We start from the raw sequence: 15908 nt of genomic DNA, 5'->3' as shown, positions 1-15908 counted from the left end.
CATGATGCCCTGAAGGAACCTGAGAAGGGAATGGGTGAGGTGTAGAACGGTGGTGCTATAATTGAACTAAACATAACTACAGGACCATTGGCCTGACTGACTTCAAAATGGGCATGTGTCTGTGTCTCAGTTGCTATCATAGTCCATTATGACATTGGTGTACCTTGAAAAAAATTACGAAAAAGATCCAAAGCTGTATATACAATGGTTTTATTATTGCTATATTTTACAAATGCATTGGCATATCGTTACGAAACTCAAAAGGATGTGGCTTCGGCATCATGCCCTGAAGGTACAAAAACGGTAATGAATTAAATTAAAAGCCATTATATCTCATTACAACTTGATATATTTATGGATTTTCAACCTTTTTCGCTTAAAATTGTCTCGATGCCTTTATGCTTGGTTTGCAGCTAGCTTCCTGGTTTGATTCTGTTGTGCCTGGCCCTGATAATTTCTTCTTGTAGCTATATTTTTGATTCTTGTTTGATTCTTGTTACTTCTACTTAATACTAAAAGTGTATATTTTAGTAGGCCCATTAACTTAAAGGTGTCCTAGAATGAAAAATTTAATTAACCTCGCCATAGTGAAATAACAAGAGTTCAGTACATGGACATCACATACTGTGAGTCTCAAACATCATTGTCTCCTCCTTTATATGTAAATCTCGTGAATCAAAAACACCACAGAAAAATAAGTGCTTCTCAACATAAACCCAACCATGACACAATCATTGGGGATGATTTATATGCACGCCCCCAACATTTCAAACAGGATACTCCAAGTACCATACAAAACTAAATAGTGTGTCTAATGACAAAGGGTCATATTATTTTGTATTAAAAAAAACAACCGTAGATACTTTGCTTACAGATCGTTCACTCGATCCTTCTAACAACCGTCACCTTTCCACCATATAAGTTAAAACGACTCATTTGACAAAGCTATTCATTTAGTAAAAATATAAGTTATATATATATTTATATTTTAGAGAACTGAAGTAGGCCTATGATGTTTTTGAATGCTTGTATTAAGAGTACATCACAGTCACTGCGTAGCCTACATTGTGACTAATGTTAAATAAACTGCAATATCGCTGATGAAAAAAGACATGTCTAAAATGTAGGCTGAATGACACTTTAAGCAGAGCATCTCAAATGGAGATTGATAAAATGCAGCTTACTTGTTTACTGGTGTTTTCAGATCATCCGCGCGCGGGAGAGAGCTTGCGTGCATATGGTTGCCAGATTGGCATTGCCATGTTTAGGTAAAAACCGGATAGTATACAGGTTTCTTTTTGCAGAAAAGCTCTTTTTGGGGGATTTAATTACTGAAATCTGGCAACCGCACAAACGCGAGCTCTCTCCCGCGCAGGGATGATCTGAAAACACCAAATAAACAAGTAAGCTGCATTTTATCAATCTCCATTTGAGATGTCCTGCTTAAAGTGTCATTCAGTCGGTCTGTGTTCTGTCAGGGCGGTCAGGACTCACGAGCCGCTTCACTGAACTGCTGTGAACTGCTGAAATAAGCCAATCAGAACAGAGCTCAACATTAATAATCATGACTCTTCCAAATAAGGCAAAAACAGAGCATTACATCCTAGGGACAATTTATAGGGTTGTAAATGAACCTGTAGAACTGTATCTGGACAAATTTTGCCCTTAAATAAGCCACATAGCCTCTATGTAGATTTCAGAGAACAATTTAACATATTGTTTCAAATCATTCTAGGGCACTGTTACGTTTTAATGAATGTTCTGCTGCAACTTGAATGATTTAACATGTTATATCCCTGTGTCCCAGTAAATGTAATTCAAGGAAATGTTCAGTGAAGGTTTAGACCCTGACCATGCCTGTGGCCGAATCCCACCCTCCGCTCCATCTATAAAAGGTCTCTGCTTCATCGCCTCAAGTCAGATTTGAATATTTCCCATCTGATACTCCTGGGAAGAGCTTAAACCCTTGCAGACATCCAGCGGTCACTGCAGCAGCGTGAGGAGGGTAAGCATCTTTCCCTAATGTTATATTATATATATATATAATACTGTAGATTGAGGGGTGTGTTTATGCAACACCATAACTTGCTTGTGCTAATATTCTGTTCTCTCTATAATCTGTTACTGATAAGTGAAAAACTTGCAGATGAAGTGTTACAGCAACTTTGTATTAATCAGATTTGTATGTTTTAAAATAAGGACTAATTTAATAAAAAGACGAGATGTAGAAAAAAAATCACATATTCATGTAAATGATATAGCCATATAAATTTCATACGTTACATTGGAATATAAAAAAATGAAAGCTACACCTTCTAAAAGTATAGTTTTATTTCTGAAAGATTCTGTTTACCTTAACATCTATGGTACAAAAACCTATTGAACATTTAAGCATTATTATTCTGAACACAACATAATAGTGACGCATAAACTCTTTTTTACGAATTTCAGAGGTATAAGTCCTGATACAAGCTAAGTACTTCTTCTCTTCTTTTCTTTTTCATGTTGTGTTTGTCTTTTTAGGGAGAAAACCTGTCAGAAGATGACTGACAATGCTGTCTTTGAGCATGATCAAATCACTGAAGAGACGGGCAGGAATGGGATGTCTTTGTCAAAGGTCATCTCCGTGGAGCCCATAATAAAGCAACATGGAGCCACTGTCAGCTTCCACAGCGTCCGTTATCGAGTCGATCAGAAGAGCGGACCCATCTGTAACAGAACAACAGTCCAGAAAGAGATTCTGCTAGACCTCAAGTGAGTCTCCTTTAGTCTCTTTAATCTGATTAAAGATCATTCTCCGTCGGGTTTTGGCAACATCTTTTTCCAGTTATGCTTCCAATATAATGATGGTCCTATAAGCTTTTCAGATCATCATATTGATTCTATTGAAGAAATATTAATCCTTGTTATTGCATCATAGGACATGTTAAAGGTTCTCCTATGAAATCATAAGAACTAAGAAACATCTTCCATGACAATATAGGAATTATTTTATATATATATATATATATATATATATATATATATATATATATATATATATATATATATATATATATATATATATATATATATATATATATATATATATATATATATATATATATATATATATATATATATATATATATATATATATAATATCAAATTTTTAAAGGTTCTTATATGACATCACAAGAACTTAAATATCTTCTATGATAATATAGGAATTAAAAATAAATAAATAATCAAAATTAAATAACAATTTTTCTGTTTTATTTATTTTATTTTATGTACTTATTTATTTATTGTTGTTGATTGTTTTAATTCTGTAGCACTTTGAGATTTTGCTTATATAGTATAAAGTGCATTACATAAAATGTATTATTATTATTATTAATAAAGGAATTTTAAAAGGTTCTCCTATGACATCATAAGAACTTAAACATCTATGAAAATATAGGAATAAAAAAATATATATATATAGAATTTTAAAAGGTTCTTCTATGACATCATAATAACTTAAACATATTCTTTAAAAGGTTCTTCTATGACATCATAATAACTTAAACATATTCTTTAAAAGGTTCTTCTATGACATCATAATAACTTAAACATATTCTTTAAAAGGTTCTTCTATGACATCATAATAACTTAAACATATTCTATGATAACACTGGAATTTTAAACTGCTATGGCCGGAGTTTTTAATCTGAAGTGCTGCTAGGGTGTATCTGTGGAGAAATTAAGAGACAAATACATTTTTCAAAATGTATTTCAGAATGTATTGCTGTCAAAGATAACTTAAGGTATTGGTAACAGTAGTATCTGCGTTTAAAACACTGGTCAGAAATCATTAGACGTATTGTGACTATTTTTTAGCAGCCATAGTTTATAACCATAAGAAATCAAATCTTTCCAAACAGTTTGTTCAGTGGCATCATATAAATCTTAACAAAAGTTATTTTGCGACATCACAGGAACTGTATCTCTGGCTTCAGTATATTCTCCTGTATGGCACGAGGCTGTATAAAACCCTTTTACCTTTACACGGGCTGCATTACGTGTTCAACAGAACAATGGCTAGCAGAAAACCAGAAGGCACTAAGTGAACTTAACATTTCCCAGAACCAAGCGCTTAGTTTCTTTGGACATTCTCTCTATAGTGTTAGTGTCAATTATATGATATTATGAATGGGTTTGTGAGCCTAATCTCTTGATCTCTTGGTTTGCAAATCCACCAGGGTTAAATGCAGTCAAGTGTGATTTTGACCTAATAAAGACCCAGTTGAACTGCGGGTCTCTGCATCATCTAGATGACCTAGTTTTAACCGTATTATAGTTTGATAACCATTTCAGATCTTTTGTAATGACAATTCGATTAATTGCTTAGATGAGCAGCATTTGGCCATGGCGTTAAGAGTTAGACTAGCACAGCAACATCTGTGCAATAAGTGCGTCTCATTTTTTCCACCAGGCATGATGAATTCCATAGCAAGTGACATGAACATAATCTCATTTTTATCTCCCTTTTCAGTGGGATCATGAGACCTGGTTTAAATGCTATTTTGGGTCCTACGGGAAGTGGCAAATCTTCGTGAGTACATATTTAACAAATTCAACATCTCGAGATATCAGTGCCAAAGTGGATTCCGGACTGAAGGGGAAATTACTTTTGTTTAACTATCTTTCCTGACAGTTTCCTCCGGTAATGCAGAATCAGATAAATGTTAAAGGGTTACTTCACTGGTTTTTCATATTAAACTATGTTATTCCCTTAACTAAAACGAGTTGATACATACCTCTCTCGTCTCAGTGCGTGCACTTAATCTCTTTGACAAGCGGTGATGATCTGATAGCATTTAGCTTAGCCCACTAAGCCCAGTTCATTCACTATGGTACCAAACAGAGATCAAGTTAGAAGTACCAAACACCTCCATCTTTTCCCTATTTAAATACAGTTACACGAATAGTTGAACGATCAAGTATGGTGACAAAATAAAACGTGGTACTTCTCTAATCGGATTAAAAAGGAGAACTATAATGTATGGCGGAATAGCACTTCTGAGAGTACTTCGGCTCGGCGCAGTAAAAAGTCCCGGGCCGAAACATCTTTCCTCACACCTCCCTATTGACAGAAATGAGAATGTATCAACTCGTTTAAGTTAAGGGAATAACATAGTTTAATATGAAAAGGCAGTGAAGTATCCCTTTAATGCAACATATTTTCTATCTCTCAGGTTTTTGGATGTACTTGCAGCCAGGAAGGATCCTGCTGGTCTTTCGGGAGAAGTGCTTATCAATGGAGCCCTACAGCCGCCTAATTTCAAATGTCTTTCTGGTTATGTTGTCCAGGTACAATGCATGCATGATATGAGCACTATATGAGATGAAAATGCCATCTTAAAGGTCTTTATGCTTAAATGCTTAGGTGTAGGACGGTATTTTTGGCTTCAGCATTGAATTTCCTAGCAATATATTATACACAATGTTTGTGTGCATGTTAAGGATGACATTGTGATGGGCACTCTAACGGTGAGAGAGAACCTCCGTTTCTCGGCTGCGCTGCGTTTGTCCTCCCAAGTCAGCCCAAGGGAGAAGGAGGCAAGAGTCAACCATCTCATCTCAGAGCTGGGCCTCAACAAAGTCGCAGATGCAAAGGTGAAATGGCATTTCTTGTCCAGGCTAAATTAGATTTGTAAAGTTTACTCATTTATTTAAGTAGATAAAAAAAACAAAGAATTCCAGAAAGCTGTTACTTCCTTCATAGATAAACATTAACCAAAATTAGGTAGTGTACATATAACAAGTTTTGACACATTTTTTATTATCCAACATAAATATTTTAGGTTTAAACTTATATAAATTAATAATGTAATGTGTATATTTCAGGTCACGTGTCTGGTCTTTATTTCTAATCATCTTTTTACTTGCAGATTTATTTTAAAGAGGACGTATTATGGCCTTTTACAAAGTATTCATTTTGTTTTTGGGCTCTACTAGAATAGGTTTTCATGCTTTAATGTTCAAAAACACTAGACTGGGTAAACTCAGCCCGATCTGCCTGTGACTTGATTTCGCCCTGGAGCTCAGGCTGGAAACCTGTACATATTTCTTTCCTGCTTCTGTTTAAAATTTGTGGGGACCTATGACTAACCGGCTTCTCCACTTGACACGCTATTGGCTGGCCCGTTGATCACGCCTCTTGTGGTCTGATTGGTTGAAAGACTATCCAGTTGCGTACAAAGTCATTTAAACTACACCTGCTGATCACGCCTCTTGTGGTCTGATTGGTTGAAAGATTATCCAGTTGCGTACAGAGTCATTTGAACTACGCCCATTGATCACGCCTCTTGTGCAGTAGAAAATACAGAGCAGAATCCCCAGATCAACTTTCAATCTTAAAAGATTGAGTTTGGTCTGGTGATATTCAGACAACAAAAACACATTATGCTTCACATATTTAACATTGTCAGTAATGTTCTGTTTAGTTTCTTTCTCCAGGAGCTAGGGATTTTAGGGTGGTACTCGTGTGTTGACCGCAGGGATCTGGGTCTAAATGAAGTTATGGGTAAAAATTAACACGGCCTTGGGCGTGAATTATTTAAATGAGGAATATTGTGGCATGTTCGTTCCCGGAAGAAAACACAAGACTGCAATGGAGTACTGCAATTAGAAAAAGCCTAATAAGTCACCTTTAAATCCTGAAGTGTTACAACATATTTTTTTAAAGTAATTATTGAATTAATATTCCATTTGTATTTGTCTCTACAAAAGATATAGACCATTTCTGTGCACGTATGTCTTTATAGGTGGGCACGCAGCTCATCCGCGGTATCTCAGGTGGGGAGAGGAAGAGGACCAGCATTGGGATGGAGCTGATCATAGACCCCTCTGTGCTCTTTCTGGACGAGCCCACCACCGGTTTGGATGCTAGTACAGCTCATTCTGTGCTTCTGCTGCTGAAGAGGCCAGTATATTCAAAACATCCATCCATTGTCATCTCATAGACTTTACTTAAATCAGAAGGGAATGAAAAGTATATGTGCTTTCAGTGCCCATTTTTGAGAAATGCAAGTTATCACACAAACTACCTTTCAAAAGTTTCGGGTCAGTTAGATTTTGTAATGTTTTGGAAAGAAGTCTCTTATGTTCACTAAATCTACACTCATTTGATGAAAAATACTGTAAAAATAAAAAAATAAAAATATTTTTACAATTTTAAATAGCTTTTTAAAATTGTATTTATTCCTGTGATCAAGGCTGAATTTTCAGCATCATTCAGTGTCACATGATCCTTCAGAAATCATTCTCAAATGCTGATTTAATGCTCAAGAAACATTTCTGATTAATATCAGTTGTGCTACTTCATATTTTTGTGGAAACCATGTAACATTTATTCAGTGATTTCTTTGATGGATAGGAAGTTCAAATGAACTATATATATATTTTTTAAATATAAATCTTATTTAAGTTGGCACCGTCACCTTTGATCAATTTAATGTGTCTTTGCTGAATAAAACTATCAATTTCTTTAGAAAAAAAATCTTACTGACCCCAAATTTTTGAGCAGTAGTGCCGATATAATCTCAGTGATGTTGTTTTACTGTCTCAACATTATTTGTGGGGGTTTTTTTCAGGATGGCCGGTCAAGGACGCACCATCATCATGTCCATTCATCAGCCGCGGTACTCCATCTACCGGCTCTTCGACAGCCTCACCCTGCTGGCCAGTGGCAAACAAGTCTATCACGGACCCGCTCAAGATGCTCTAGACTACTTTTCCAACATTGGTATCATAATTTACTGATTCGAAAACCTAAAAAGTTTTTAAATATGCTTTCAAAACTAGAGTTGAGAGAGCCGAACTGAACTTCTAGGATGTGAATATTCTGCAGGAGCACAATACTTTAAATACTAACGCTTTCTTAAAGAATGAAACTTAATGGTGTTTGTTTTTACAATATCTTAGGATATGCGTGTGAAGCTCATAATAACCCAGCTGATTTCTTCCTGGACATCATTAATGGCAGCTCCGCAGCTGTCAATGTGACAAAGATTCAGAATAATGGAGGTACTTGGTTATACTTCTTTTTAAATGGAGTTGCAGGAGTCAGATTCGCTTGTTGAGTGATTTCCTCATCAGTTGTATAATGTGAAATGTGTCAGAAATGCCAATACGAGGTTTTTATTTCTTTCAAGTTAATAACCATGTCTATAAATAATTCAAGAGAAGTTTTGTATTAGTGCTGCATTTGTGACAACTTAAATCAACTTACATTATGTGTGATATCATTGACAGATTTTGAGATTGAAGTGGCTGCCTTCAGCCAGCAGAGTGTTGAGGATCAGCTGGTGGACAAGTACAGAAACTGTAGTTATGCACGGGTCATCAAGGCCGAGCTGGAAAGCATCGTCCGGGCCAAAGACAACAATGTCAGAACCAAATGTCACACCATCACCTACAGCAGCTCTTTCTTCCACCAGCTCCACTGGGTGTTATGGAGAACCTTCTGGAATCTAATGCTGAACCCACAGACTTCAGTAGCGCAGGTACCACAGTGATCTCATGGATTTTCAGATGTACATCTATCTGACTGTCTGTCTATGATCTGATATGTCAGCTATATATATATATAGTTTGTAAGGTTTGATTACACTAAACAGAGATTTGTTGCCCTGACAGTTTAGATTCAGGTTTTCCTCAATAGAGACTTTATGCTCATTAACCACCAAATGCCATTAGACGAGCCCTCGATTTAGGCATTATTAACAGCTGGTTGCCCCCAGAGGCTTTTGGCTGATTTCTCGAGGTCAGAGCTTAGCGGATTTGGTGACTGTTGTGACCCTGGTCTCGCCCTCCTCGTAGATCTGAAGTGATATCATCTGGCCACGCAGTGTGGATCAGTGTTTCACAAGTATAGCAGAATAGTGTCTTCCAGACCATCACCTGACTGGAGTTAAGTTCAGTGCTGGCGCCTCTTTACCAGCTCTGCTGTATTTTCTTTTAGCCCTTACCTTGGGAACGACCTTCACACTGCAGACACTCATAAGCTATCAAAAGATTATTGTCAAACTCGCTCGCTCTCGCTCTTTCTGCCGATTACCTTTATTGAGTAAATCATGCTCAAAAGATGTTCTGAGCGGTGTTTAGCACGTTGCCTTGCGTTTGCTATATTCTGGGGGGTTGTTGCTAAATGGTTGCTAGGATGTTTTTGGTGGTTGCTAGGTGCGTTAATTCAAAAGCCATTAAGTTGAATTTGTGGTCCATTTGATTTGCCGCTAGCTATTTCCTATAATTCTTTTGTTTACCTATTTCTCCAGTATATAATTATAAAATAATATCTTAATGAAAGCATGTTTATTTGTCATTCATATTTGAATTAATTTATGCCAGTTTTAGAGTACTCTACTTGAATTATGAACATTATTTTTCACAGTTGGCAGTCACGACCCTCATGGCTGCCATAGTTGGTGCCATCTTCTATGGAGTCAAAGATGACCAGAGTGGCATACAAAACAGGTGAGTAACTCTTCTCCTGCGGGGCATTAGGTGACTTTATATTAATGCCTTACTTGAAGGATTATGCATAAAGCTTCCATTCGCCTTATTCACCTGGCGGCCATTTTGAAAACTCTAACGCTGTTGTGGGGTACACAAACCCGGAAGCTGGACTCCGATACAGTACTAATCAGTACCAGCATTCTGTTTCACTGCACTTCGTCACTCAGGAAAAAATCCTACAGAGGACAAACCTTTTACAGTTTTCCGGAGGATAAGGGATTACATGGAGAGTGAATTAAAAATAAATCAGAAGGGATCCTGGTCGTAATTTCTGCATTTCACTACAGACGAAGTTCGAAAGACTCAAGCAATAGCAAGACTGGGACATGTCAAGTCAGCTTTATTTAGCGCTTTTACAATACCGATTGTTCCAAAGCAGCTTCACGGTGTAAACAGGACAATATTGCAACTAAATTTGATTCGGCTGTAGTCTTTCTGGAGAAAACGGTGATGTTATCATCTTATTTTAATCTATCATATAGTGTCAACGTGGGCAGATCAGTATTATAGTTTATAGTTAATTTACATGTGGGAGATGTGTATGTATAAGCTACTGGATCTTCATATATGTAAAATAAAATGTCCATTTATCTAAAGAATAAAGTACAATTTTATTACACATGGATGATGTCTTTCATAACTTTACAACTGCTCAGAACATCAGAAAGAAATAAGTCATTCAAAAACATTGATAGGCATACTGGTCTAGGTTTGTAAATGGTAACTATGTACATTTATTGGTATGGAGGAATACAAATGGCCTGCTTGTATATTGTAAGTATGGAAAAACGTACCAGAAAAGGGCAGAACATTAGAAATTACATTAAAAAAAACATTAACAAATGAAAACTATATACATAAACATATTATCAGTGATGCATTACATGATTTTGTTACACACAGCAGGCAGAAAGTGAGTGACACAGAATGCTGGTACTGATTAGTACTGTATCAGAGTCCAGCTTCCGGGTTTGTGTACCCCACAACGACGTTAGAGTTTTCAAAATGGCCGCCAGGTGAATAAGGCGAATTCTTGTGCAAAATACACAAATCCTGTGTTTGGAGTAAAACGTGATATTATGCTTTAGAATGTAGTGAAATGAGAAAATTACTCAGAATGCAATTTTGCGTACAATACTTTGACTACAAAAGTATTCAACATATAGTGAAATGTACTTACTTTTAAGTAAATTTAACAGCCGTGAAACCAATCATTCCGAATGACAATCTTTTTTTTGTGAAAATTAATCAGCAGTTATGACTATGAGTAAATTAGTACAGTCAAATTGATCTTACATAAAAGCTTGTAAATATATATTTGTGTGTGTGTGTGTGTGTGTGTGTGTGTGTGTGTGTGTGTGTGTGTGTGTGTGTGTGTGTGTGTGTGTGTGTGTGTGTGTGTGTGTGTGTGTGTGTGTGTGTGTGTGTGTGTGTGTGTTTATAATATATATATACACACACACACACACACACACACACACACACACACACACACACACACACACACACACACACACACACACACACACACACACACACACACACACACACACACACACACACACACACGTTGGTCTATGTGGTTTACAGGGACTCTCCATAGGCGTAATGGTTTTTATACTGTACAAACCGTATTTTCTATCCCCCTTACACTGCCCCTGCCCCTAAACCTACCAATCACAGAAAACATTCTGCATTTTTACTTGCTCAAAAAAAAACATAATTTAGTATGTTTTTAAAGCTATTTGAAACATGAGGACATTTGAAATGTCCTCATAAACCACCATACCAGTGTAATACCAGTGTAGTTATACAAATTTGTGTCCTCATAAACCACATAAACAGGCACACACACACACACACACACACATAGTATATATATAGAGTATATATATACTGTATGTGTGTATATGTACATGTATATTAAAGGGTTAGTTCACCCAAAAATTCTGTCAATAATTACTCACCCTAATGTCGTCGGACACCCGTCAGACCTCAGTTCATCTTCAGAATATAAATGAAGATATTTTTGTTGAAATCCGATGGCTCAGAAAGGCCTTCATTGACACCAATGTCATTTCCTCTCTCAAGACCCATAAAGGCACTAAAGACGTCGATACAAAGCCCATCTCACTACAGTGGCTCTACAATCATTTTATGAAGCCACGAGAATAGATTTTGTGCGCAAAAATAAATAAATAACGACTTATATAGTGATGGGCGGATTTCAAAACAAAGTTTCGAACAGTTATGAATCAGCGTACCGATTCATGATTCAGATCGCGTACAAACTGCTGAAATCACGTGACATTGCCGATCTGATATTGCCATATTTTTTAAGGCATGTAGATCCACTGAGTATGAGACATGTGCTCACTTTATTTTGTTTATATTAGTTCCAAGCAAATGTCAGAATTTTCTTTCCAGGTTTGGTGTTTTGTTCTTCATCACAACGAATCAGTGTTTCAGCACACTCTCCGCTGCCGAGCTCTTCATCGCGGAGCGCAAACTGTTTATGTATGTACTTCATCTCACGTTTGTTTATTTTATATTATAGTTGATTTTATTATTTAAATAATATCATTTAAAACATTCTAAATATATAATAAAAGTATAATTATAAGTATTATAAGTATATTTTAAGATCTAACACAATTTCATGTTTCTGTATTTATTAATAATAATTTTATATTAGTATTGTAATTCATTTACTTTATGATTATTAAAATAATATAATTTAAAAACATAATTAAAAATTCATATTTTAAGTATATTTTTAAGATTTCATACATTTCGTGTTTCTAGATTTATTATTAACTACTGTATATTATAATTGTAATTTATTTACTTTAGAATTATTAAAATAATAAAAAATATATATAATTAAAAATTATAATTAAAAATGTATATTTGAATTTCATACATAATTAAATTTTTCTATTCATTTATTAACTTTAGAATTATTAAAATAATATAATAAATGTATATAAAATATCATATTATATAATATATAATATATACACGAAATGTATATAATAACATTTTTATATTTGAAGTATATTCTTTAAGATTTCATGCATGATTCCATGTTTCTATATTTATTTTGAATTATTTTATATTATAATTGTAATGTATTTTATTATAATTAAAATAATATAATTGTATTTATTACAATTTATTACAATTATTACAATATTATATTTATATAATACTGTTGTATATATATGATTATTTTATTTGAAGTATATTTTTATGTTTCTATATTTATCATTTTATAAAAACACATTATTTCTGTAGTCTCTGTGCTCCATTCTGTGTAAACGTCCCTTTTTGTGTTATATTTGGAGACTGTGCCTCATCTGCTCTGTAAAGTAGCGTGTTGTCTTCTTCTTTTTGCAGTCATGAATACACAAGTGGATACTACAGAGTGTCTGTCTACTTCCTGTCCAAGATCCTGTCAGACATCATCACTCAGCGCACGATCCCTACCATACTCTTCACCTGTGTTATTTACTTCATGATCGGTAAACATCGGACACGATTAAACCTTAAAGAGACAGCAGATGCTTGCTCACTTGAATTCTGTAAACATATAACCCACAGTATCTACGTTTAGCCTACAAATTACAACAAATCATGTTATAACATTTCAAAATGTCTTTGTTTTGCAGGGCTTAAACCCACAGCGGCAGCGTTCTTCATCTTCATGCTGACAGTGATTCTGGTGGCTTGTACGGCCGCGGCCATGGCCATGGCCATCTCAGCTGACCAATCAGTGGTGGCAGTGGCCAACATCTTCATGACCATCAGCTTCATCTTCATGATGGTAAGTGCATACTGCAGAACAGGTGTTTTAACTGCAGAGAAGGCCTGTTCTTTTTACTTAATGTAACCTAATGTGTGTCCAGATCTTCTCTGGTCTGCTGGTTAACCTGAAGAGTGTCATGGACTGGCTGTCCTGGTTGAAGTATCTCAGCATCCCTCGCTATGGACTTGAGGTATCGACTTTAACGTCCTACATCTGAGCAATCAAAATACTTTCAGTTGAGTTAATATGCGTATGATGGTTGGTCTAATCATTTGAACAGGCATTGGAGATAAATGAGTTTGTGGGGCTGAATTTTTGCGGAAATGTCTCTGCTGTGATGACCGGCCCTGCCACAGATATCCTTATGTATGTACAAATATATCTTGATAAATGTTGTCTGTTAGTCTCCACATACACAATTCTACACTTGTAAAACCAAGCGAATGTTGTGCCAGTTTATCTTATGTGTATATATATACACTCACCTAAAGGATTATTAGGAACACCATACTAATACTGTGTTTGACCGCCTTTTGCCTTCAGAACTGCCTTAATTCTACGTGGCATTGATTCAACAAGGTGCTGAAAGCATTCTTTAGAAATGTTGGCCCATATTGATAGGATAGCATCTTGCAGTTGATGGAGATTTGTGGGATGCACATCCACGGTATGAAGCTCCCGTTCCACCACATCCCAAAGATGCTCTATTGGGTTGAGATCTGGTGACTGTGGGGCCATTTTAGTACAGTCAACTCATCTTCATGTTCAAGAAACCAATTTGAAATGATTCGAGCTTTGTGACATGGTGCATTATCCTGCTGGAAGTAGCCATCAGAGGATGGGTACTTGGTGGTCATAAAGGGATGGACATGGTCAGAAACAATGCTCAGGTAGGATGTAGCATTTAAACGATGCCCATTTGGCACTAAGAGGCCTAAAGTGTGCCAAGAAAACATCCCCCACACCATTACACCACCACCACCAGCCTGCACAGTGGTAACAAGGCATGATGGATCCATGTTCTCATTCTGTTTACGCCAAATTCTGACTCTACCATCCGAATGTCTCAACAGAAATCAAGACTCATCAGACCAGGCAACATTTTTCCAGTCTTCAACTGTCTAATTTTGGTGAGCTTGTGCAAATTGTAGGCTCTTTTTCCTATTTGTAGTGGAGATGAGTGGTGCCCGGTGGGGTCTTCTGCTGTTGTAGCCCATCCGCCTCAAGGTTGTGTGTGTTGTGGCTTCACAAATGCTTTGCTGCAGACCTCAGTTGTAACGAGTGGTTATTTCAGTCAAAGTTGCTCTTCTATCAGCTTGAATCAGTCGGCCCATTCTCCTCTGACCTCTAGCATCAACAAGGAATTTTCGCCCACAGGACTGCCGCATACTGGATGTTTTTCCCTTTTCACACCATTCTTTGTAAACCCTAGAAATGGTTGTGCATGAAAATCCCAGTAACTGAGCAGATTATGAAATACTCAGACCGGCCCGTCGGGCACCAACAACCATGCCATGCTCAAAAATGCTTAAATCACCTTTCTTTCCCATTCTGACATTGAGTTTGGAGTTCAGGAGATTGTCTTGACCAGGACCACACCCCTAAATGCATTGAAGCAACTGCCATGTGATTGGTTGATTAGATAATTGCATTAATGAAAAATGTAACAGGTGTTTCTTATAATCCTTAAGGTGAGTGTATATATATACTTTATAAGTTCTTATATAAAACAATGTTGCTAAATGCTAAACAGCAGGTATGTCTCATCAAATTAGACACTAATTTATCAGAATGATTTCTGAAGGGTCATGTGCCGCTGAAGACTGGAGTAATGATGCTGAATATTCAGCTTTGATCACAGGAATAAATTACATCCTGAAATATATTATAATAGAATACTGTTTGAAATTATATATTTCAAAATACTGTATTTTTGGTCAAATAAATGCAGCCTTGGTGAGCATGATGCTGAGTATATGTGTATCTGATTTTTTTTTAAATGTCATACTTCATATTTGGTAAATATTATGTTACAGGTGCACAGGAGAACAGCATCTGACATTCCAAGGAATCGATTACTCCTCCTGGGGTCTATGGCAGAACCACGTAGCGCTTACAGTCATGACTCTGATCTTTCTCATCATCGCTTATATCAAGCTCAGATTCATTCATAAGTTCTCATAAATGTTCTGATTTGTGTTGAATTTTAGCTTCATGAATCACAGATTAGCACACACAGTTCAGCTATCATATAATATCATTTTATCTTACAGTATCGTAGATGTGAAAGGCGTGCTTTCTCTTTCACTGCTGATTTCATTCCAAAACCGGCCCTATTTACTTCCCAAATACACATGACTGGTCTTACAATGAACAATTATGCAGTTTCTTTCTTTATTACTTTTTTTTTTTGGTGTTCACACAAATAATGATAACTTTATAAGTGTCCACACCAATACATGATATCATTCTGTTTATTATAAGAATGCACTTCAGTTTAGTCATCTGCCGCTTAACCCTTACATGCATACCTTGAGTTCCTCAATCAATTCATTAT

General features: G+C 36.1%; 1 protein-coding gene across 1 annotated transcript; it reads left to right on the top strand.

Annotated features, from left to right (window-relative positions):
- Positions 1-2542: 2542 nt before the first annotated feature.
- Positions 2543-15590, top strand: abcg2d (ATP binding cassette subfamily G member 2 (JR blood group)). The gene is made up of 15 exons (XM_067442625.1): positions 2543-2754; positions 4517-4576; positions 5220-5334; positions 5488-5640; positions 6792-6949; positions 7620-7771; positions 7951-8052; positions 8281-8531; positions 9419-9501; positions 11971-12060; positions 12943-13067; positions 13215-13369; positions 13452-13541; positions 13632-13717; positions 15388-15590. Exons 1-15 carry the CDS (start codon positions 2543-2545, stop codon positions 15533-15535), a joined length of 1980 nt encoding a protein of 659 aa, XP_067298726.1. The 3' UTR covers positions 15536-15590.
- Positions 15591-15908: the final 318 nt, after the last annotated feature.

Source organism: Pseudorasbora parva, chromosome 4, assembly GCF_024679245.1.
Source record: "Pseudorasbora parva isolate DD20220531a chromosome 4, ASM2467924v1, whole genome shotgun sequence".
Lineage (NCBI taxonomy): Eukaryota > Metazoa > Chordata > Actinopteri > Cypriniformes > Gobionidae > Pseudorasbora > Pseudorasbora parva.
Note: the sequence above shows the minus strand (reverse complement) of the source record. Positions and strands in the feature narration are given on the sequence as shown.

Bases quoted from the DNA above. Each gene is read 5' to 3' on its own strand.
- abcg2d (XM_067442625.1), top strand. From the start codon at position 2,543: ATGACTGACAATGCTGTCTTTGAGCATGATCAAATCACTGAAGAGACG. The intron at 5,641-6,791 runs GTGAAATGGCAT...ATGTCTTTATAG, and splicing joins ACAAAGTCGCAGATGCAAAG to GTGGGCACGCAGCTCATCCG. The intron at 13,542-13,631 runs GTATCGACTTTA...TCATTTGAACAG, and splicing joins TCCCTCGCTATGGACTTGAG to GCATTGGAGATAAATGAGTT.